This window comes from Pristiophorus japonicus, chromosome 32, assembly GCF_044704955.1.
Source record: "Pristiophorus japonicus isolate sPriJap1 chromosome 32, sPriJap1.hap1, whole genome shotgun sequence".
Lineage (NCBI taxonomy): Eukaryota > Metazoa > Chordata > Chondrichthyes > Pristiophoridae > Pristiophorus > Pristiophorus japonicus.
Window position 1 is genome coordinate 792,454 of NC_092008.1, and position 23,530 is coordinate 815,983.

Genomic DNA, 23,530 nt, shown 5'->3' on the forward strand with positions numbered 1-23,530 from the left:
TCAGGAGCAGGAACCCTGGCTGATTTCCTCTACACCCCTCCCTATCTCTGTAACCTCCTCCAACCCTCCGAAATCTCTGCGTTCCTCCAATTCTGCCCTCTCGTGCATCTCCTGATTATAATCGCTCCACCATCGGTGGCCGTGCCTTCAGCTGCCTGGGCCCCAAGCTCTGGAACTCCCTCCCTAAACCTCTCCGCCTCTCTCCCTCATTTAAAACGCTGCTTAAAACCCACCTCTGTGACCAATCACATCTGCCCGAATATGTCCTTATTTGTCTCGGGGTCGAATTCTGTCTGAACGACGCTGTGAAGCGTCTTGTGACATTTTACTACGTTAAATGCGATGTATAAATCGGTGCTGTTGTTATTGAGGGAGCGCGATTCACTTCAAAAGGACGTCAGTGACTGCTACCTACTTCAGCCCCTGACGTGATCACCTTGTTTGTCTGCAGGTTCTCGGCCTGTTCATGTACGTGTTAAATAAAAAGCCCACAAGGACTTTGGTCTTGCTCCCAACATCCAGCGATGTAGTTACTGATTGACAGAACTGACTGTTTCACTTTGATAGATTCTGTCTCTCACCCTCGGTGTGATTCGCCCATCAGCGGGACCGAAGTGTCAGCCATGGCTCAGTGGGCAGCACTCTCGCCTCGGAGTCAGAGGTTGTGGGTTCGAGTCCCCCTCCAGGGACTTGAGCACAAAAATCTAGGCTGACACGTCCAGTATAGTACTGAAGGAGCACCGCACTGCGCTGTCGGAGGGGCGGTACTGAGGGAGAGCCGCACTGTCGGAGGGGCAGTACTGAGGGAGCGCCGCACTGTCGGAGGGGCGGTACTGAGGGAGCGCCGCACTGTCGGAGGGGCAGTACTGAGGGAGAGCCGCACTGTCGGAGGGGCGGTACTGAGGGAACGCCGCACTGTCGGAGGGGCAGTACTGAGGGAGCGCCGCACTGTCGGAGGGGCAGTACTGAGGGAGCGCCGCACTGTCGGAGGGGCGGTACTGAGGGAGCGCCGCACTGTCGGAGGGGCAGTACTGAGGGAGCGCCGCACTGTCGGAGGGGCGGTACTGAGGGAGCGCCGCACTGTCGGAGGGGCGGTACTGAGGGAGTGCCGCACTGTCGGAGGGGCAGTACTGAGGGAGCCCCGCACTGTCGGAAGGGTGGTACTGAGGGAGTGCCGCACTGGCGGAGGGGCCGTACTAAGGGAGTGCCGCACTGGCGGAGGGGCAGTACTGAGGGAGTGCCGCACTGTCGGAGGGGCGGTACTGAGGGAGTGCCGCACTGTCGGAAGGGTGGTACTGAGGGAGTGCCGCACTGGCGGAGGGGCCGTACTAAGGGAGTGCCGCACTGGCGGAGGGGCAGTACTGATGGAGTGCCGCACTGGCGGAGGGGCTGTATTTCGGGATGAGACGTTAAACCCCCCACAAGGGGATGTAAAAGATCCCACGGCCACTATTTCGAAGAAGAGCAGGGGGAGTTCTCCCCGGTGTCCTGGGGCCAATATTTATCCCTAAATCACCAAAAAAACAAATGGTCTGGGTCATTATCATATTGCTGTGCGCAAATTAAGCTGCCGCGTTTCCCACATTACAACAGTCATCGTAGGCAGTCCCTCGCAATCGAGGAAGACTTGCCTCCACTCTAACAATGAGTCCTCAGGTGGCTGAACAGCCCAATATGGGAGCCACAGTCCCTGTCACAGGTGGGACAGACAGTGGTTGAGGGAAGGGGAGGGTGGGACTGGTTTGCCGCACGCTCCTTCCGCTGCCTGCGCTTGGTTTCTGCACGCTCTCGGCGACGAGACTCGAGGTGCTCAGCGCCCTCCCGGATGCACTCCCTCCACTCAGGGCGGACTGGTCTTTGGGCCCAGGGACTCCCAGGTGTCGGTGGGGGATGTTGCACTTTATCAGGGAGGCTTTGAGGGTGGTCCCTGTAACGTTTCCTCTGCCCACCTTTGGCCCACTTGCCGTGAAGGAGTTCCGAGTGGAGCGCTTGCTTTGGGGAGTCTCGTGTCGGGGGGGCCATGCGGACAATGTGGCCCTGCCCAGCGGAGCTGGTCGAGTGTGGTCAGTGCTTCGATGCTGGGGATGTTGGGCCTGGTCGAGGACGCTAACGTTGGTGCGTCTGTCCTCCCGGGGGATTTGCAGGATCTTGCGGAGACAGCGTTGGTGGTATTTCTCCCGCGACTTGAGGTGTCTACTGTACATGGTCCGTGTCTCTGAGCCATACAGGAGGGCGGGTATCACTACAGCCCTGTAGACCATGAGCTGGGGGTGAGGTACCTACTGTACATGGTCCATGTCTCTGAGACACACAGGAGGGCGGGTATCACTACAGCCCTGTAGACCATGAGCTGGGGGTGAGGTACCTACTGTACATGGTCCATGTCTCTGAGCCATACAGGAGGGCGGGTATCACTACAGCCCTGCAGACCATGAGCTAGGTGGTGGATTTGAGGGCCTGGTCTTCAAACACTCTTTTCCTCAGGCGGCCGAAGGCTGCACTGGCGCACTGGAGGCGGTGTTGGATCTCGTCATCAATGTCTGCTCTTGTTGATGAGAGGCTCCCGAGGTATGGGAAATGGTCCACGTTGTCCAGGGCCGTGCCGTGGACCCCGATGTGACTGGGGGGGCAGTGCTGTGCGGTGAGGGCAGGCTGGTGGAGGATCGACTGCTCTGTGGGGAGGGTGTGGAGGCCTTGGAGAGGGTGGAGGGGAGATTGTCCAGACTGGTCCCGGGGGGATGAGGGGGTTCAGTGACGGGGGGAGACTGGAGGAGCCGGGGTTGTTCTCCTCGGAGCAGAGAAGGTTGAGGGGAGATTGAATCGAGGGGTTCGAACTGATGAAGAGTTTTGATCGAGTGGATCGGGAGAACCTGTTCCCCGGGAGCAGGAGGGTCGGGTAACCAGAGGGACACAGATTGACGATAATCGGCGATGGAACCAGAGGGGGAGATGGGGAGAATGTGTTTACGCAGCGAGTTGTTGTGATCGGGAACGCGCTGCCTGAAAGCTCGGTGGGAGCAGATCCAATAGTAACTTTCAAACCGGGGGAATTGGATAAATACCTGAAGGGGGAAAATGTGCCGGGGCTGTGGGGAAAGGGCAGGGGGGAGTGTGGGACTGATTGGGTCGCTCTGTCACAGAGCCGGCACAGCACGGGCTCCATGGGCCCAATGGCCTCCTTCCTGTGCCGTCTGATTCTGTGACCCTGGAGCACAAGCTGATAACACCTGAAGATAAGTCACTAAATATATTTACCCACAACTATTGGCAGCTGTTTCGGAAGTGTTGACATCAGTACGCACAGGGGGCCGTCAATGATTCATTGGCCGATGAACCAGTGACATTGGTGCTGTCGCTGCTGGAAGTCTCGTTTAACGTCACTCCCCGAGCTGCCAGCGGACAGGAACGGTTGTTTGTTGTGTCTGTGCTAAGGTGTGTGTGTCGATCCGCTCTCCCACTGGGCGACCCGGGGATGGGCCACTGGGCCGTCAGCGCGGAAACTGGAGCGCTCCCGCAACACCAGGAATTCACCGGGGACTGGAAGGCGAGAGGAAGGTGGGAGTGGGTAGAGGAGGAGAGAGAGGGACAGAGGGGAGAGGGAGGGCAGAGAGAGAGAGATGGAGATAACATAAGAACATAACAAACAGGAGCAGGAGTCGGCCATTCGGCCCCTCGAGCCCGCTCCGCCATCCAATCAGATCGCGGCTGATCCGATCTTGGGCTCAGCTCCACTTCCCCGCCCGCCCCTTCACTCCCTTATCGCTCAAAAATCTGTCCATCTCCGCCTTAAATATATTCAATGACCCAGCCCCCCACAGCTCTCTGGGGCAGAGAATTCCACAGATTCACCAGAAGAAATTCCTCCTCATCTCCGTCCTAAATGGGCGGCCCCCTTATTCTGAGACTATGTGCCCCCTAGTTCTAGATTCCCCCACGAGGGGGAAACATCCTCTCTGCATCCACCCTGTCCAGCCCCCCTCAGAATCTGATACGTTTCAATAAGATCACCTCTCATTCTTCTAAACTCCAATGGGTACAGGCCCAACCTCCTCAACCTTTCCTCATAAGGCAACCCCCTCATCCCCGAAATGAACCGAGTGAACCTTCTCTGAACTGCCTCCAATGCAAGTATATCCCTCCTTAAATACGGAGACCAGAACTGCACGCAGTACTCCAGGTGTGGCCTCACCAATACCCTGTACAGTTGCAGCAGGACTTCTCTGCTTTTATACTCCATCCCCCTTGCAATAAAGACAGAGACAGAAATAGACACAGAGAAACAGAGACAGACAGGGGAAGGGAAAGAAAGAGGCAGAGACACAGAGAGAGACACAGACAGAGAGAGAGAGACACAGACAGAGAGAGAGAGACACAGACAGAGAGAGACACACACAAACAGAGCAGAGAGAGAGACAGTGAGACAGAGACAGAGACCGACAAAAATCACAAAGTCCAAACTCTGTGCATTGAACATTTATTAAAACAATTCCTTTCACAAAAAATACAGCAATCAGATAGCTTCACAACTCAGTCAGGAAACACCACGTGAATAAAGCACATAGAAACATAGAAAATAGGTGCCGGAGCAGGCCATTCAGCCCTTCTAGCCTGCACCGCCATTCAATGAGTTCATGGCTGAACAGTACGGTCCCAGCTAATGAAGATGTGCAGACCCCTCACAAGTGGTCACACGCTGACAGCCCTCGGGTACAGAGAGTGCACGGTCAAATATTAACTTCCAGCACAATTCCCGTCTCTCCTGTCACTCATTGTTGCTGCCTCTCCGACTTCACTGATCCCGACAGATTTATCGTATCCACAGAGCCAGCGACCCTTTCAGTGCCCGCACAGACCAACCCGCCCCCGACCCCTCGGGACAGGGGCTATGGGACCCTCAGTCTATAGGGCAACGGGACAAACCAGTCCATGAGAGACCCCCTCAATCGATTTATTTTCTTAGTTCCTGGGATGTGGGCGTCGCTGGCCAAGGCCGGCATTTCTTGCCCATCCCTATTCGCCCCGTGAGAAGGTGGGGGTGAGCCCCCTTCTTGAACCGCTGCAGTCCGTGTGGTGAAGGTGCTCCCACAGTGCTGTCAGGGAGGGAGTTCCAGGATTGTGACCCAGCGACGATGAAGGAACAGCCGATATATTTCCAAGTCGAGGGATGGTGTGTGACTGGGAGGGGAACGTGGAGGGGGTGGTGTTCCCATGGACCTGCTGCCCTTGACCTTCTAGGTGGGTAGAGGTCGCGGGTTTGGGAGGTGCTGCCGAAGAAGCCTTGGCGAGTTGCCGCGGTGCATCTTGTGGACGGTGCACACTGCAGCCACGGTGCGCCGGTGGTGGAGGGAGTGAGTGTTGGAGGTGGTGGAGGGAGTGAGTGTTGGAGGTGGTGGAGGGAGTGAGTGTTGGAGGTGGTGGAGGGAGTGAGTGTTGGAGGTGGTGGAGGGAGTGAGTGTTGAAGGTGGTGGAGGGAGTGAGTGTTGGAGGCGGTGGAGGGAGTGAGTGTTGGAGGCGGTGGAGGGAGTGAGTGTTGAAGGTGGTGGAGGGAGTGAGTGTTGGAGGCGGTGGAGGGAGTGAGTGTTGGAGGTGGTGGAGGGAGTGAGTGTTGGAGGTGGTGGAGGGAGTGAGTGTTGGAGGTGGTGGAGGGAGTGAGTGTTGGAGGCGGTGGAGGGAGTGAGTGTTGGAGGCGGTGGAGGGAGTGAGTGTTGGAGGTGGTGGAGGGAGTGAGTGTTGGAGGTGGTGGAGGGAGTGAGTGTTGGAGGTGGTGGGGAGCGTGACCCATCGAGCGGGGCTGCTTTGTCCTGGATGGTGTCGAGCTTCTCGAGTGTTGTTGGAACTGCAACTCATCCAGGCAAGTGGGGAGTGTTCCCTCACACTCCTGACTTGTGTCTTGGCGATAGGGTAACAGAGGCTGTGGGAACCCCAGCCTGTGGGGAAATTGGAGAGACGATCGACTGGACATGACGAGGGTTGACCTGTGCGAGATCATCATCATCGGCTATCCCTGGGAATCGAGGAAGACTCGCTTCCACTCTAACAATGAATCCTGCGGTGACTGAACAGCCCAATACGGGAGCCACAGTCCCTGTCACAGGTGGGACAGACAGTGGTTGAGGGAAGGGGAGGGTGGGACTGGTTTGCCGTACGCTCCTTCCGCTGCCTGCGCTTGCTTTCTGCACGCTCTCGGCGACGAGACTCGAGGTGCTCAGCGCCCTCCCGGATGCACTTCCCCCACTTAGGGCGGGACTGGTCTTTGGGCCCAGGGACTCCCAGGTGTCGGTGGGGATGTTGCACTTTATCAGGGAGGCTTTGAGGGTGGTCCCTTGTAACGTTCCCTCTGCCCACCTTTGGCTCGTTTGCCGTGAAGGAGTTCCGAGTAATGAACGCAGTCGGTCTGTGCTGATTATTAAGGCGACCCGTCTATTGGTATGGGATGGCGGGAGGGGGGGGGGTCTTCTTTCTCGGAGAGGTGCCCCTGTAAACTGCCAGGCAGCACGACAATCCCAAAGTCTGTATCCGACGTCCTGTGTTCAGGACGGTACGCTTCCGTCTCGGAGAGCAGGCGCCGTCTCCTCCTTCGTCTAGACGCGAGGGGCGGCAGCGAGGGGCTTCGGGCTAGCCGTCTTGCTGGTCGCGGCTGGATCGGGGGAGTCGGTGGACCTTCACGTGCTTGGACAGGTGGTCGCTGCGAGCAAACCTCTTCTGGCACGCCGCGCACTGGTAGGGTTTGATCCCCGAGTGCGAGCGCTTGTGACGGGAGAGCTCGTCCGATCGGGAGAACCTGCAGTGGGGGAGGGGGGGGGAAGGCAGAGAGAAAGTGGGGGCAGGCCGTCAGAGCGGGCGAGCGATCGGAAACTAACACCCCCCCCCACCCCCACATTCTACCCCCTCGAGCCCCACGGACACCGGACGCTGAATTTGCTGGAGTTCTTCGAGGATGTAACGAACAAGGTGGATAAAGGGGAACCAGTGGATGTGGTGTATTTGGATTTCCAGAAGGCATTTGATAAGGTGCCACGTGAAAGGTTACTGCACAAGATAAATGTTCACGGGGTTGTGCGGTAATATATCAGCATGGATAGAGGATTGACTAACTAACAAAAAATCGTGAGTCGGGATAAATGGGTCATTCTCGGGTTGGCAATCAGTACCTAGTGGGGTGCCGCAGGGATCAGTGCTGGGTCCCCAACTATTTACAATCTATATTAACGACTTGGAAGAAGGGACTAAGTGTAACGTAGACAAGTTTGCTGATGATACAAAGATGGGAGGAAAAGCAATGTGTGAGGAGGACGCAAAAAATCTGCAAAAGGACATAGACAGGCTAAGTGAGTGGGAAAAAATTAAGCAGATGGAGTATAATGTGGGAAAATGTGAGGTTATCCACTCTGGCAGAAAAAAATAAAAAACTAATTATTATTTAAATGGAGAAAGATTGCAAAGTGCCGCAGTACAGCGGGACCTGGGGGTACTTGTGCATGAAACACAAAAGGTTAGTATGCAGGTACAGCAAGTGATCAGGAAGGGCCAATGGTATCTTGGCCTTTATTGCAAAGGGGATGGAGTATAAAAGCAGGGAAGTCTTGCTCCAGTTATACAGGGTATTGGTGAGGCCACACCTGGAGTACTGCGTGCAGTTCTGGTCTCTGTATTTACGAAAGAATATACTTGCTTTGGAGGCAGTTCAGGGAAGGTTCACTCGGTTGATCCCGGGGATGAGGGGGTTGACTTATGAGGAAAGGTTGAGGAGGTTGGGCCTCTACTCATTGGAATTCAGAAGAATGAGAGGTGATTGTATCGAAACGTGTAAGATTATGAGGGGGTTTGACAAGGTGGATGCAGAGAGGATGTTCCCACTGATGGGGGAGACTAGAACTAGGAGGCATGGTCTTAGAATAAGGGGCCGCCCATTTAAAACTGAGATGAGGAGGAATTTCTTCTCTCAGAGGGTTGTAAATCTGTGGAATTCGCTGCCTCAGAGAGCTGTGGAAGCCGGGACATTGAATATATTTAAGACAGAGATAGACAGTTTCTTAACCGATAAGGGGGCGGGCAGGGAAGTGGAGCTGAGTCCATGATCGGATCAGCCATGGTCGTATTAAATGGCGGAGCAGGCTCGAGGGGCCGAATGGCTGACTCCTGCTCCTATTTCTTTCTTACGTAGAACCGTCCCGCACAGACAGACCTTGGAAGGACGTGATCGGGGCCCAGGAGAGGCCGAGGGCCCGGGGGGCAGCACGGGCCCAGCCCACACACTGTGCGATATGTTGTGTGCACTGGGTCCGTGCAGCAGAGCTGGTCTCCAGTCCTCCTGGTTAACCCTTGCCCCTGGACCCAGACCTCGCTCTGTCGAGCCCCGTGTGGTGGCTGGTGTGCAACGGTCACCCCACGTTAAAACAATCCACCCACAGGAACGTTCCACCCTTCAGGATGTAGTTCGGGATCGGGAATATTAGGTCCTTCATTGAACTCATCTCTTTTGGCGTGGAAACAAGTCATCCTCGTTTCGAGGGACTGCCTAAGATAATGGGACCTTGGAGCGCAGGTCCACAGATCCCTGAAGGTAGCAGGCCAGGTGGATAAGGCGGTTAAGAAGGCACATGGAATGCTTGCCTTCCAGGCAGTGAGTTCCCCCCCAGACCCCCACCACCCTCTGGGTGAAGACATTTCCCCTCAAATCCCCTCTAAACTTCCCCCCAATTACTTTCAATCTCTGCCCCCTGGTTGTTGACCCCTCTGCCAAGGGGAACAGGTCCGTCCTATCCACTCTATCCAGGCCCCTCATCATTTTATACACCTCAATCTGGTCTCCCCTCAGCCTCCTCTATCCCAAGGAAATAAACCCAGCCTCTCCAATCTTTCCTCGCAGCTAAAATTCCACAGACCTGGCAACATCCTGGTAAATCTCCTCTGTACCCTCTCCAATGCAACATCCTGGTAAATCTCCTCTGTACCCTCTCCAGTGCAACATCCTGGTAAATCTCCTCTGTACCCTCTCCAGTGCAACATCCTGGTAAATCTCCTCTGTACCCTCTCTAGTGCAACATCCTGGTAAATCTCCTCTGTACCCTCTCTAGTGCAACATCCTGGTAAATCTCCTCTGTACCCTCTCAAGTGCAACATCCTGGTAAATCTCCTCTGTACCCTCTCCAGTGCAATATCCTGGTAAATCTCCTCTGTACCCTCTCCAGTGCAACATCCTGGTAAATCTCCTCTGTACCCTCTCTAGTGCAACATCCTGGTAAATCTCCTCTGTACCCTCTCAAGTGCATCATCCTGGTAAATCTCCTCTGTACCCTCTCCAGTGCAACATCCTGGTAAATCTCCTCTGTACCCTCTCCAGTGCAACATCCTGGTAAATCTCCTCTGTACCCTCTCCAGTGCAACATCCTGGTAAATCTCCTCTGTACCCTCTCCAGTGCAACATCCTGGTAAATCTCCTCTGTACCCTCTCCAGTGCAACATCCTGATAAATCTCCTCTGCACCCTCTCCAGTGCAACATCCTGGTAAATCTCCTCTGCACCCTCTCCAGTGCAACATCCTGGTAAATCTCCTCTGCACCCTCTCCAGTGCAACAACCTGGTAAATCTCCTCTACACCCTCTCCAGTGCAATCACATCCTTCCTGTAATGTGGTGACCAGACCTACACGCAGTACTCCAGCTGTGACCAAACCAGTGTTTTATACAGTTCAAGAACAACCTCCCTGCTCTTGTATTCCATGCCTCGACTAATAAAAGCAAACATAGAAAATAGGAGCAGGAGTCGGCCATTCGGCCCCTCGAGCCTGCACCATTCAATACGATCATGGCTGATCCTCTATCCCAACACCATATTCCCGCTTTCTTCCCATACCCCTTGATGCCTTTTGTGTCTAGAAATCTATCTGTCTCCCTCTTAAATATATTCAATGACGTGGCCTCCACAGCCTTCTGTGGGAGAGAATTCCACAGGTTCACCTCCCTCGGAGTGAAAACATTTCTCCTCATCTCGCTCCTAAATTTCCTGCCCCGTATCCTGAGACTGTGTGAGCCCTTGTTTTAGACTTCCCAGCAAGTATTCCGTATGCCTTCTTAACCACCTGATCCACCTGGCCTGCTACCTTCAGGGATCTGTGGACCTGCACTCCCAGGTCCCTCTGTTCCTCTACACTTCTCAGTGTCCGACCGTTCAATGTGTATTCCCTTGCCTTGTTAGCCCTCCCCAAATGCATTACCTCACACTTCACTGGATTAAATTCCATTTGCCTATTTCCCTTAGCAGAATCCCCCGGGAGGACAGACGCACCAACGTTAGCATCCTCGACCAGGCCCAACATCCCCAGCATCGAAGCACTGACCACACTCGACCAGCTCCGCCGGGCAGGGCCACATTGTCCGCATGTCCCCCCAGACACGAGAGTCCCCAAAGCAAGCGCTCTACTCGGAACTCCTTCACGGGCAAACGGGCCAAAGGTGGGCAGAGGAAACGTTACAAGGGACCACCCTCAAAGCCTCCCTGATAAAGTGCAACATCCCCACCGACACCTGGGAGTCCCTGGGCCCAAAGACCAGTCCGCCCTCAGTGGAGGGAGTGCATTCGGGAGGGGTGCTGAGCACCTCGAGTCTCGTCGCCGAGAGCGTGCAGAAACCAAGCGCAGGCAGAGGAAGGAGCGTGCGGCAAACCAGTCCCACCCTCCCCTTCCCTCAACCACTGTCTGTCCCACCTGTGACAGGGACTGTGGTTCCCGTATTGGGCTGTTCAACCACCTAAGGACTCACTTTAATAATGGAAGCAAGTCTTCCTCGATTCCGAGGGACTGCCTCTGATAAACCACCTGATCCACCTGGCCTGCTACTATCAGGGATCTGTGGACCTGCACTCCCAGGTCCCTCTGTTCCTCTACACTTCTCAGTGTCTGACCGTTTAATGCGTATTCCCTCGCCTCGTTAGCCCTCCCTCCTCACAGATAAGGCGGTTTATCGTAGGCAGTCCCTCGGAATCGAGGAAGACTTGCTTCCACTCTTAACATGAGTCCTCAGGTGGTTGAACAGTCCAATACAGGAACCACAGTCCCTGTCACAGGTGGGACAGACAGTGGTTGAGGGAAGGGGAGGGTGGGACTGGTTTGCCGCACGCTCCTTCCGCTGCCTGCGCTTGGTTTCTGCACGCTCTCGGCGACGAGACTCGAGGTGCTCAGCGCCCTCCCGGATGCACTTCCTCCACTCAGGGCGGACTGGTCTTTGGGCCCAGGGACTCCCAGGTGTCGGTGGGGATGTTGCACTTTATCAGGGAGGCTTTGAGGGTGGGTCCCTTGTAACGTTTCCTCTGCCCACCTTTGGCAGGGGGTCAACCACCAGGCGTTTGCCGGTGGGCGGGATATTTGACTGCAGGGGGCGTCACGGCCCAGCCCCCCTCAACACCGATCAAACTCTTGCTTTGGGCCAGTGGTCCTCTTACCTCCAGTCACAGCCGAGCCAGGTACACGCGAAGGGCTTCTCCCCGGTGTGTCGCCGCGTGTGGGCCTTGAGGTGGCTGTTCTTGCTGTACATCTTGGCACAGCCCGGGTACGCGCACTTGTGCACCTTCTGGAGCTCGGGGCGGGCAGCGGCGGCTGGGCACCCCAGCCTGGGGGCCCGGTGGCAGGCCTGGGCCTGGGCCGAGAGCTTGGCGGCGATGCGGACGAACTGGCGGGGGGGCGGGGCACAGGGCAGGGCCTGGGGCACCAGGCTGTAGGTCTGACCCTGGATGCTGACCAGCAGCTGGGAGGCCAGCCCCCGGCCTTCCCGCAGCTGCAGGACCAGGGGGGGGGGGCAGCAAGCGGCCGGGGTCTTCTGCTCCCCGCCGCCCGCCCGCTGCGCCGCCTCCACGGCGGCGCGCCGAGGCTCGAGCTGCTCCGCCGGGCACGGCGAGCTCTCCTCCGCTCCCAGCTGGGCCTCCGGGCCGGCCCGCCCCCTCAGCGCCAGGCCCGCGTGCTCCAGCAGGAACTCTTCAATCTCGTCCAGGGTGGGCTGGAAGAGGCGCGAGGGCCCGGGCAGCGAGTCGGGCAGCTGGCGGTCGGAGCCCGGTTGCTCGCACGACGCGGCCTGGGAGAGCAGGTAGTCGATGAAGCCCTCGCCGGGCCCGGGGCCCTCGCGCAACGGGGAACTCTCGCCGGAGCTGTCGCTGCTGTACTCCCAGAGGGGCTGCTGGACCCGGGCGCACAGGCTGGGGCAGCCGTAATAGAACATCGTCACCCAGCGGTAAACTCCAACGCAATCCTGGGCAGGTCAGGGGCAGGGGCTGGGGGGGGGAATGTCGTCTTGTCTCGCAGAGATGGCGATCCGCACTCGATTCGAACCTGCCGATCAGACGCACAGAGTTAGATCCGACTGACACTCCCAGGGCAGGTACAGCACGGGGTTAGATACAGAGTAAAGCTCCCTCTACACTGTCCCATCAAACACTCCCAGGGCAGGTACAGGGGGTTAGATACAGAGTAAAGCTCCCTCTACACTGTCCCATCAAACACTCCCAGGGCAGGTACAGGGAGTTAGATACAGAGTAAAGCTCCCTCTACACTGTCCCATCAAACACTCCCAGGGCAGGTACAGGGGGTTAGATACAGAGTAAAGCTCCCTCTACACTGTCCCATCAAACACTCCCAGGGCAGGTACAGGGGGTTAGATACAGAGTAAAGCTCCCTCTACACTGTCCCATCAAACACTCCCAGGGCAGGTACAGGGTGTTAGATACAGAGTAAAGCTCCCTCTACACTGTCCCATCAAACACTCCCAGGCCAGGTCCAGGGGGTTAGATACAGAGTAAAGCTCCCTCTACACTGTCCCATCAAACACTCCCAGGGCAGGTACAGGGGGTTAGATACAGAGTAAAGCTCCCTCTACACTGTCCCATCAAACACTCCCAGGGCAGGTACAGGGGGTTAGATACAGAGTAATGCTCCCTCTACACTGTCCCATCAAACACTCCCAGGGCAGGTACAGGGGGTTAGATACAGAGTAAAGCTCCCTCTACACTGTCCCATCAAACACTCCCAGGGCAGGTACAGGGGGTTAGATACAGAGTAAAGCTCCCTCTACACTGTCCCATCAAACACTCCCAGGGCAGGTACAGGGGGTTAGATACAGAGTAAAGCTCCCTCTACACTGTCCCATCAAACACTCCCAGGGCAGGTACAGGGGGTTAGATACAGAGTAAAGCTCCCTCTACACTGTCCCATCAAACACTCCCAGGGCAGGTACAGGGGGTTAGATACAGCGTAAAGCTCCCTCTACACTGCTCGTTCTGGCTGAGATCTGCAGCCTTGTCACGATCGGTGGCCTGACTACCCCCCGCCCGTCCAGGAGATTTCCTGGTATCCGTTTGACCCGCTGACGGGGGTTTACCTGAGCCGCTGGCCCAGGGCAGGGGTGCGATTCACTGTTGGCCTTCTCGGTCGGGGGCTGGGCGGGTGATCACCGGGGCACGTGGCCCGGGCTCGGGACAGCACGCGGGGACAGGAGACCTCCGCGGGGCGCTGGAATCGACGCCTCGCTTCCTGTGCTCCTCGCGCAGTCTCGGTCGCTCCTCCCGCAGTCTCACTCTCCCTGTACTCTGCGAGTGGAATTCCTGAACCTGTTCACGTTGCTCCTATTTAAAGAGCCCTCGCCCTGCCTGGGGGGAGGGGTGGGGGCGGCCTGGCTCAGGGCGAGGGCGAGTTCAGGGCCCGACATGCAACCCAGCCCCTCATTGGGCCAGGGCTCAGCAGTCGGCTGGAAAGCATTGCAAGGCCCGGTTAATGTGTAACCACTGCTCCCAGAGTCACTCGGCAAATAACAACAGGGTTCACGTCTCATCAAACCCACGTACTGTTCATCAGACATCGCCTTTCGTAACCTCGCGACCTCCCGCAGCGCCTCACAGCCAAGGAAGCTCTTTTTTTTGTTGATGAAAGGCGGCAGCCAATTTGCGCACAGCAAGCTCCCACAAACAGGCAACGTGGTAACGACCCAGATCGTCTGTTTTTTGAGTGACGTTGGTCGAGGGGTATCTATTGGACACAGAGAGAGAAACAGGGAGCATGTGAGCGAGCAAGAAAATAGTGGGCCCCAGGACACCGGGGAGAACTCCCCCTGCTCTTCTTCCAATAGTGGCTGTGGGATCTTTTACATCCACCCGAGAGGGCAGACGGGGCCTCGGTTTAATGTCTCATCCCGAAATACAGCCCCTCCGACAGTAAGTCATGGCAGGACAGCTCGGTCACGTGATATGCTCCTCCTGTACCATGTGGGAACACGGGGACAACACCAGTGTCCCTGACGACTACATGTGCGGGAAGTGTGTCCACCTCCGGCTACTGACGGTCCGCGTTGCGGAGTTGGAGCTGAAGGTGAATTCACTCTGGAGCATCCACGATGCTGAGAATGACATGAGTATCACGTGTAGCGAGTTGGTCTTACCGCAGGAGAAGGGTCCACAGCCAGATAGGGAATGGAAGACCAGCAGGAAGAGTAGTGCAAGGAAGGAAGGGGTCCCCTGTGGTCAGCCCACTGCAAAACAGATACACTGCTTTGAGTGCTGTTGAGGGGGATGACTCATCAGGAGCGGGCAGCAGCAGCCAAGTTCATGGCACCGTGGCTGGCTCTGTTGCACAGGAGGGCAGGAAAAAGAGTGGGCGAGCGATAGTGATAGGGGATTCAATTGTAAGGGGAATAGATAGGCGTTTCTGCGGCCGCAACCGAGACTCCAAGATGGTATGTTGCCTCCCTGGTGCAAGGGTCAAGGATGTCTCGGAGCGGGTGCAGGACATTCTAAAAAGGGAGGGAGAACAGCCAGTTGTTGTGGTGCACGTTGGTACCAATGACATAGGTAAAAAAAGGGATGAGTTCCTACGAAATGAATTTAAGGAGCTAGGAGCTAAATTAAAAAATAGGACCTCAAAAGTAGTAATCTCGGCATTGCTACCAGTGCCACGTGCTAGTCAGAGTAGGAATCACAGGATAGCTCAGATGAATATGTGGCTTGAGCAATGGTGCAGCAGGGAGGGATTCAAATTCCTGGGGCATTGGAACCGGTTCTGGGGGAGGTGGGACCAGTACAATCCTGACGGTCTGCACCTGGGCAGAATCGGAACCAATGTCCTCGGGGGAGTGTTTGCTAGTGCTGTTGGGGAGGAGTTAAACTAATATGGCAGGGGGATGGGAACCAATACAGGGAGATAGAGGGAAACAAAAAGGAGGCAAAAACAAAAGACCGAAAGGAGATGAGGAAAAGTGGAGGGCAGAGAAACCCAAGGCAAAGAACAAAAAGAGCCATTGTACAGCAAAATTCTAAAAGGACAGAGGGTGTTAAAAAAACAAGCCTAAAGGCTTTGTGTCTTAATGCAAGGAGTATCTGTAATAAGGTGGATGAATTAACTGTGCAAATAGATGTTAACAAATATGATGTGATTGGGATTACGGAGACGTGGCTCCAGGATGATCAGGGCTGGGAACTCAACATCCAGGGGTATTCAACATTCAGGAAGGATAGAATAAAAGGAAAAGGAGGTGGGGTAGCATTGCTGGTTAAGGAGGAGATTAAGGCAATAGTTAGGAAGGACATTAGCTTGGATGATGTGGAATCTATATGGGTAGAGCTGCAGAACACCAAAGGGCAAAAAACGTTAGTGGGAGTTGTGTACAGACCTCCAAACAGTAGTAGTGATGTTGGAGAGGGCATCAAACAGGAAATTAGGGGTGCATGCAATAAAGGTGCAGCAGTTATAATGGGTGACTTTAATATGCACATAGATTGGGCTAACCAAACTGGAAGCAATACGGTGGAGGAGGATTTTCTGGAGTGCATAAGGGATGGTTTTTTAGACCAATATGTCGAGGAACCAACTAGGGGGGAGGCCATCTTAGACTGGGTGTTATGTAATGAGAGAGGATTAATTAGCAATCTCGTTGTGCGAGGCCCCTTGGGGAAGAGTGACCATAATATGGTGGAATTCTGCATTGGGATGGAGAATGAAACAGTTAATTCAGAGACCATGGTCCAGAACTTAAAGAAGGCTAACTTTGAAGGTATGAGGCGTGAATTGGCTGGGATGGATTGGCGAATGATACTTAAGGGGTTGACTGTGGATGGGCAATGGCAGACATTTAAAGACCGCATGGATGAACTACAACAATTGTACATTCCTGTCTGGCATAAAAATAAAAAAGGGAAGGTGGCTCAATCGTGGCTATCAAGGGAAATCAGGGATAGTATTAAAGCCAAGGAAGTGGCATACAAATTGGCCAGAAATAGCAGCGAACCTGGGGACTGGGAGAAATTTAGAACTCAGCAGAGGAGGATAAAGGGTTTGATTAGGGCAGGGAAAATGGAGTATGAGAAGAAGCTTGCAGGGAACATTAAGACGGATTGCAAAAGTTTCTATAGATATGTAAAGAGAAAAAGGTTAGTAAAGACAAACGTAGGTCCACTGCAGTCAGAATCAGGGGAAGTCATAACGGGGAACAAAGAAATGGCGGACCAATTGAACAAGTACTTTGGTTCGGTATTCACGAAGGAGGACACGAACAACCTTCCGGTTATAAAAGGGGTCGGGGGGTCTAGTAAGGAGGAGGAACTGAGGGAAATCCTTATTAGCCGGGAAATTGTGTTGGGGAAATTGATGGGATTGAAGGCCAATAAATCCCCAGGGCCTGATGGACTGCATCCCAGAGTACTTAAGGAGGTGGCCTTGGAAATAGCGGATGCGTTGACAGTCATTTTCCAACATTCCATTGACTCTGGATCAGTTCCTATGGAGTGGAGGGTAGCCAATGTAACCCCACTTTAAAAAAGGAGGGAGAGAGAAAACAGGGAATTATAGACCCGTCAGCCTGACATCGGTAGTGGGTAAAATGATGGAATCAATTATTGAGGATGTCATAGCAGTGCATTTGGAAAGAGATAGGTCCAAGTCAGCATGGATTTGTGAAAGGGAAATCATGCTTGACAAATCTTCTGGAATTTTTTGAGGATGTTTCCAGTAGAGTGGATAAGGGAGAACCAGTTGATGTGGTATATTTGGACTTTCAGAAGGCGTTCGACAAGGTCCCACACAAGAGATTGATGTGCAAAGTTAGAGCACATGGGATTGGGGGTAGTGTACTGACATGGATTGAGAACTGGTTGTCAGACAGGAAGCAAAGAGTAGGAGTAAATGGGTACTTTTCAGAATGGCAGGCAGTGACTAGTGGGGTACCGCAAGGTTCTGTGCTGGGGCCCCAGCTGTTTACACTGTACATTAATGATTTAGATGAGGGGATTAAATGTAGTATCTCCAAATTTGCGGATGACACTAAGTTGGGTGGCAGTGTGAGCTGCGAGGAGGATGCTGTGAGGCTGCAGAGCGACTTGGATAGGTTAGGTGAGTGGGCAAATGCATGGCAGATGAAGTATAATGTGGATAAATGTGAGGTTATCCACTTTGATGGTAAAAACAGAGAGACAGACTATTATCTGAATGGTGACAGATTAGGAAAAGGGGAGGTGCAACGAGACCTGGGTGTCATGGAACATCAGTCATTGAAGGTTGGCATGCAGGTGCAGCAGGCGGTTAAGAAAGCAAATGGCATGTTGGCCTTCATAGCAAGGGGATTTGAGTACAGGGGCAGGGAGGTGTTGCTACAGTTGTACAGGGCCTTGGTGAGGCCACACCTGGAGTATTGTGTACAGTTTTGGTCTCCTAACCTGAGGAAGGACATTCTTGCTATTGAGGGAGTGCAGCGAAGGTTCACCAGACTGATTCCCGGGATGGCGGGACTGACCTATCAAGAAAGACTGGATCAACTGGGCTTGTATTCACTGGAGTTCAGAAGAATGAGAGGGGACCTCATAGAAACATTTAAAATTCTGACGGGGTTAGACAGGTTGGATGCAGGAAGAATGTTCCCAATGTTGGGGAAGTCCAGAACCAGAGGTCACAGTCTAAGGATAAGGGGTAAGCCATTTAGGACCGAGATGCGGAGGAACTTCTTCACCCAGAGAGTGGTGAACCTGTGGAATTCTCTACCACAGAAAGTTGTTGAGGCCAATTCACTAAATATATTCAAAAAGGAGTTAGATGAGGTCCTTACTACTAGGGGGATCAAGGGGTATGGTGAGAAAGCAGGAATGGGGTACTGAAGTTGAATGTTCAGCCATGAACTCATTGAATGGCGGTGCAGGCTAGAAGGGCCGAATGGCCTACTCCTGCACCTATTTTCTATGTTTCCCTCAGTACCGCCCCTCCGACAGTGCGGCACTCCCTCAGTACTGCCCCTCCGACACTCCCTCAGTACCGTCCCTCCGACAGTGCGGCGCTCCCTCAGTACCGTCTCTCCGACAGTGCGGCGCTCCCTCAGTAACGGCCCCTCCAACAGCGCAGTGCGGTGCTCCCTCAGTACCGCCCCTCCGACAGCGCAGTACGGCGCTCCCTCAGTACCGCCCCTCCGACAGCGCAGTGCGGCGCTCCCTCAGTACCGCCCCTCCGACAGTGCGGCGCTCCCTCAGTACCGCCCCTCCGACAGCGCAGTGCGGCGCTCCCTTAGTACCGCCCCTCCGACAGCGCAGTACGGCGCTCCCTCAGTACCGCCCCTCCGACAGCGCAGTGCGGCGCTCCCTCAGTACCGCCCCTCCGACAGCGCAGTACGGCGCTCCCTCAGTACCGCCCCTCCGACAGCGCAGTGCGGCGCTCCCTCAGTAAGGCACTGGGAGTGTCAGCTTGGAGTCTCTGGACAAGGAACTGTACCCAAGAGAGAGTCAGGAGAGGGAAGAAGGGAATTAGGGAGAAAATATTTGTCGAATCAGTGTTTTCGACTCAATGTCGCAAATCCGACAATAAACTACAAACTTGCAGGAGTCACAGAACCCTCCAGCAGTGAGAGATAAGCCGGTGATGTCGCGCACAGACATGCGTCAGTCCTCCGCTGAAGTGGTTCCAAACACAGGGCTCTGACCTCTGGATCACTCCATATTTTTCCAAACTCTTATCTTAAGAGCTGACCTGTTGCTCCCAATCTCGCTCACATTGGCAGCAATGACAATGGGTAAACAGCAGTGACAGAGAGAGAGATAGAGAGAGAGAGAGTGCGCTGCAGTCCTGCTGAAAGACTCGCATTTATATAGCGCCTTTCACGACCACCGGACGTCCCAAAGCGCCTCACAGCCAATGGCGTACTATCGGAGTGCGCTCACTGTTGTAATGTGGGAATCGGCAACCTGCGCACAGCAAGCTCCCACACACAGCGATGTGATAATGACCCGAATCGTCTGTTTTAGTGATGTTGGTTGAGGGATAAATATTGGGCCCCAGGACACCGGGGAGAACTCCCCCTGCTCTTCTTCAATAGTGGCCCCGGGATCTTTTACATCCACCCGAGAGGGCAGACGGGGCCTCGGTTTAACGTCTCATCCGAAATACAGCCCCTCCGACAGTGCGGCGCTCCCTCAGTACCGCCCCTCCGACAGTGCGGGGCTCCCTCAGTACCGCCCCTCCGACAGTACGACACTCCCTCAGTACCGCCCCTCCGACAGTGCGGCGCTCCCTCAGTACCGCCCCTCCGACAGTGCGGTGCTCCCTCAGTACCGCCCCTCCGACAGTGCGGTGCTCCCTCAGTACCGCCCCTCCGACAGTGCGGTGCTCCCTCAGTACCGCCCCTCCGACAGTGTGGCGCTCCCTCAGTACCGCCCCTCCGACAGTGCGGTGCTCCCTCAGTACCGCCCCTCCGACAGTGCGGTGCTCCCTCAGTACTGCTCCTCCGACAATGCGGCGCTCCCTCAGTACCGCCCCTCCGACAGTGCGGCGCTCCCTCAGTACCGCCCCTCCGACAGTGCGGGGCTCCCTCAGTACCGCCCCTCCGACAGTACGACACTCCCTCAGTACCGCCCCTCCGACAGTGCGGCGCTCCCTCAGTACCGCCCCTCCGACAGTGCGGTGCTCCCTCAGTACCGCCCCTCCGACAGTGCGGTGCTCCCTCAGTACCGCCCCTCCGACAGTGCGGTGCTCCCTCAGTACTGCTCCTCCGACAATGCGGCGCTCCCTCAGTACCGCCCCTCCGACAGTGCGGTGCTCCCTCAGTACTGCCCCGCCGACAGCGCAGTGCAGCGCTCCCTCAGTACCGCCCCTCCGACAGTGCGGCTCTCCCTCAGTACTGCCCCTCCAACAGTGCGGTGCTCCCTCAGTACCGCCCCTCCGACAGTGCGGCGCTCCCTCAGTACTGCCCCTCCGACAGTGCGGCACTCCCTCAGCACTGCACTGGGAGTGTCAGCCTAGATTTCTATGCTCGGGTCCCTGGAGTGGGACTTGAACCCACAACCTTCTGTCTCAGTGACGAGTGTGCTACGCACTGGGCCACAGTTGACAGCCTTGATCCACAAACTGACCGGTCCCTGCCCCGATCTCCGCGAACACCGAGCTGTCCCGATCTTTCCAAGCAGCGCGTGGTTCCTGAGAGGGTAGCGGGATGCCCAGTGTCTGAGGGACCCCTGATATTACGAGATCTACTGTGCACAGTGGCCTCCTTATCTGAGGAAGGACATCCTTGCCTCAGAAGGGGAGCAATGAAGGTTCACCAGACTGATTCCTGGGATGGGGGGATTGTCCGAGGAGCAGAGATTGAGCAGACTGGGCCTGTACTCTCTGGAGTTTAGAAGAATGGGAGGTGATCTCACTGAAACGTGTCGGATTGTGAGGGGGATTGACGGGGTAGATGCAGGGAGGGTGTTTCCCCCGGGGCTGGGGAGTCTAGAACCAGGGGTCACACAGTCTCAGGATAAGGGCTCGGCCATTTAGGACTGAGATGAGGAGGAATTTCTTCACTCGGAGGGAGGTGAATCTTTGGAATTCTCTGTCCCAGAGGGCTGTGGAGGCTCAGTCATTGAGTATAGTCAAGGCCGAGATCGGTAGGTTTTTGGGCTCGAGGGGAATCGAGGGATCGGGCGGGAAAGTGGAGTTGAGGTCGAAGATCAGCCGTGATCTGATTGGATGGCGGAGCGGGCTCGAGGGGCCGAATGGCCGACTCCTGCTCCTAATTCTTATGTAAGGCTGGTGTTTTACCAGGGGCTTGAGACGGGCGATGTTACGGAGTTGGAAAAAGGCGATTTTAGTTATGCTGTGAATATGTAGACAGCAGCTCATTTAAAAAAAAATTGTTCCTGGGATGTGGGCGTCGCTGGCCAGGCCGGCGTTTATTGCCCGTCCCTAATTGCCCCTTGAGAAGGTGGTGGTGAGCCGCCTTCTTGAACCGCTGCAGTCCGTGTGGTGAAGGTGCTCCCACAGTGCTGTTAGGGAGGGAGTTCCAGGATTGTGACCCAGCGACGATGAAGGAACGGCCGATATATTTCCCAGTCGAGGGATAGAAACATAAAAGATAGGTGCAGGAGTAGGCTATTCGGCCCTTCGAGCCTGCGCCACCATTCAATGTGATCATGGCTGATCATTCCCTCAGTACCCCATTCCTGCTTTCTCTCCATACCCCTTGATCCCTTTAGCCGTAAGGGCCACATCTAACTCCCTTTTGAATATATCTAACGAACTGACCCCAACAACTCTCTGTGGTAGAGAATTCCACAGGTTCACCACTCTCTGGGTGAAAAAGCTTCTCCTCATCTCGGTCCTAAATGGCTTACCCCTTATCCTTAGACTGTGACCCCTGGTTCTGGACTTCCCCAACATCGGGAACATTCTTCCTGCATCTAACCTGTCCAGTCCCGTCAGAATTTTATATGTTTCTATGAGATCCCCTCTCATTCTTCGAAACTCCAGTGAATATAAGCCCAGTCGATCCAGTCTTTCTTCATATGTCAGTCCTGCCATCCCGGGAATCAGTCTGGTGAACCTTCGCTGCACTCCCTCAATAGCAAGAATGTCCTTCCTCAGATTAGGAGACCAAAACTGAACACAATATTCCAGGTGTGGCCTCACCAAGACCCTGTACAACTGCAGTAAGACCTCCCTGCTCCTGTACTCAAATCCTCTCGCTATGAAGGCCAACATGCCATTTGCCTTCTTCACCGCCTGCTGTACCTGCATGGTGTGTGTGTGAAACATAGAAAATAGGTGCAGGAGCAGGCCATTCGGCCCTTCGAGCCTGCACCACCATTCAATAAGATCATGGCTGATCATTCCCTCAGTATCCCATTCCTGCTTTCTCTCCATACCCCTTGATCCCTTTAGCCGTAAGGGCCACATCTAACTCCCTTTTGAATATATCCAACGAACTGGCCCCCAACAACTCTCTGTGGTAGAGAATTCCACAGGTTCACAATTCTCTGGGTGAAGAAGTTTCTCCCCATCTCGGTCCTAAATGGCTGAGAGGGGAACGTGGAGGTGGTGGTGTTCCCATGCGCCTGCTGCCCTGGTCCTTCATCGGCGGGTGGAGATTGCGGCTTTGGGAGCTTGCTGTGCGCAATTTTGGCTTTTGCGTTTCCCGCGTTGCAAGAATAACCGCACTCCAAAAGTGCTTCGCCGGCGGTAAAAGCGGAGCGGTTGTGAAAGGCGCTGTACAAATGCAAGTCTTTTTGATCTGAGGGAGTGCATTCCATTAGCCTCCTGTCCCCTCCTACCCCCTTTTCTTCAATGGTATCTTCCACTTCCCCCCCCCCCTCTCTTGCTGCAGGATGGTCTCCCCCACTGGCTGGATTAAAAAAAAACCCTTCTCCCTGAGTGGTATCTCCCACCAGCCGAACCCCCCCCTCTTCCCCCCGCTCGATGGTCGAGTCCAGCCGCCTCAACTCCTCGAATCAAGATGGCGGCGGCGGCGGCGGCCGTCGCTAACGGCGCTAACCGGCTGCGGTTGTATCCTTTGCCGCGCCTCCAGCGGCCGTCGGCGGGGATGGCGAGGCGGGCTCGTCCTCTCCGGAGGGCGTGTGGCGAAGGAGAAGGCCGCGGGGGGGGCGCTTTTCCCGTCTGCGAAGCGAAACCAAAGGCGAAGGCTGTCCGCCATTGCGCTCCTTCTGCCGCCTCTGCCCCCTGCCGCGCAGCCTGCCGGGACTTGTCGGCCGGCCGCCGGCTGCGCATGCCCAGGCCGCTGCAGCCTGCTGGGAGTTGTAGTTTTGTCGCCGCGTGGGGGGGGGGGGTTTGGCGCCCATGGGCCGCGGCATGCTGGGAGATGGATGCTGAGACTCACTGCGCTTGCCCAGGCCGCTGCAGCCTGCTGGGAGTTGTAGTTTTGTCGCAGCGTGGGGGGTTTGGCGCCCATGGGCCGCGGCATGCTGGGAGATGGAGGCTGAGCCTCACTGCGCCTGCCCAGGCCGCTGCAGCCTGCTGGGAGTTGTAGTTTTACTTCTCCAAAACTCATTTGCTGGAACCTCTTATGGATGTAATGGGGGGAGGGTTTCTTTTATGGAATGTGCGCAAGGCCAGCATTAATTGCTCAGCCCTAATGGCCCTTGGGACAGAAAGAAAGACTTTCATTTATATAGTACCTTTCACAACCACCGAGCTTTATAACCAATTAAATACTTTTTGGAATGTACTCACTTTAGGTGGTGGTAAGGCTCCTTCTTGAACCGCTGCAGTCCGTGTGGTGAAGGTGCTCCCACAGTGCTGTTAGGGAGG

The 23,530-nt window shown here is 55.3% G+C and overlaps 2 protein-coding genes across 3 annotated transcripts in view; one reads left to right on the plus strand and one right to left on the minus strand.

Annotated features, from left to right (window-relative positions):
• Positions 1-4,495: 4,495 nt before the first annotated feature.
• On the minus strand, positions 4,496-22,937 carry LOC139240625 (Krueppel-like factor 15). Of its 2 annotated transcripts, XM_070869182.1 has the most exons (4): positions 22,758-22,937; positions 13,828-14,008; positions 11,440-12,319; positions 4,496-6,781 (listed from the first exon to the last, which is right to left on the minus strand). In XM_070869182.1, exons 3-4 carry the CDS (start codon positions 12,207-12,209, stop codon positions 6,616-6,618), a joined length of 936 nt encoding a protein of 311 aa, XP_070725283.1. In that variant the 5' UTR covers positions 12,210-12,319; positions 13,828-14,008; positions 22,758-22,937; the 3' UTR covers positions 4,496-6,615. The 2 variants fall into 2 exon arrangements, with proteins under 2 accessions (XP_070725283.1, XP_070725282.1); XM_070869181.1 differs by lacking the exon at positions 13,828-14,008.
• LOC139240626 (L antigen family member 3-like) overlaps positions 22,673-23,530 on the plus strand; it is a 6,539-nt gene continuing 5,681 nt past the window's right edge. Inside the window, exon 1 of the mRNA XM_070869183.1 lies at positions 22,673-22,768. Within this exon, the coding sequence (XP_070725284.1) occupies positions 22,719-22,768 (50 nt within the window). The 5' untranslated portion in view covers positions 22,673-22,718. The remainder of the gene's footprint in view (positions 22,769-23,530) is intronic.

Excerpts from the sequence above, each read along its gene's own strand:
- LOC139240625 (XM_070869181.1), bottom strand. The coding sequence starts at position 12,209 with ATGTTCTATTACGGCTGCCCCAGCCTGTGCGCCCGGGTCCAGCAGCCC. Across the intron at positions 6,782-11,439 it reads TGGCTCGGCTGTGACTGGAG|GTTCTCCCGATCGGACGAGC; the intron begins GTAAGAGGACCA and ends CCCCCACTGCAG.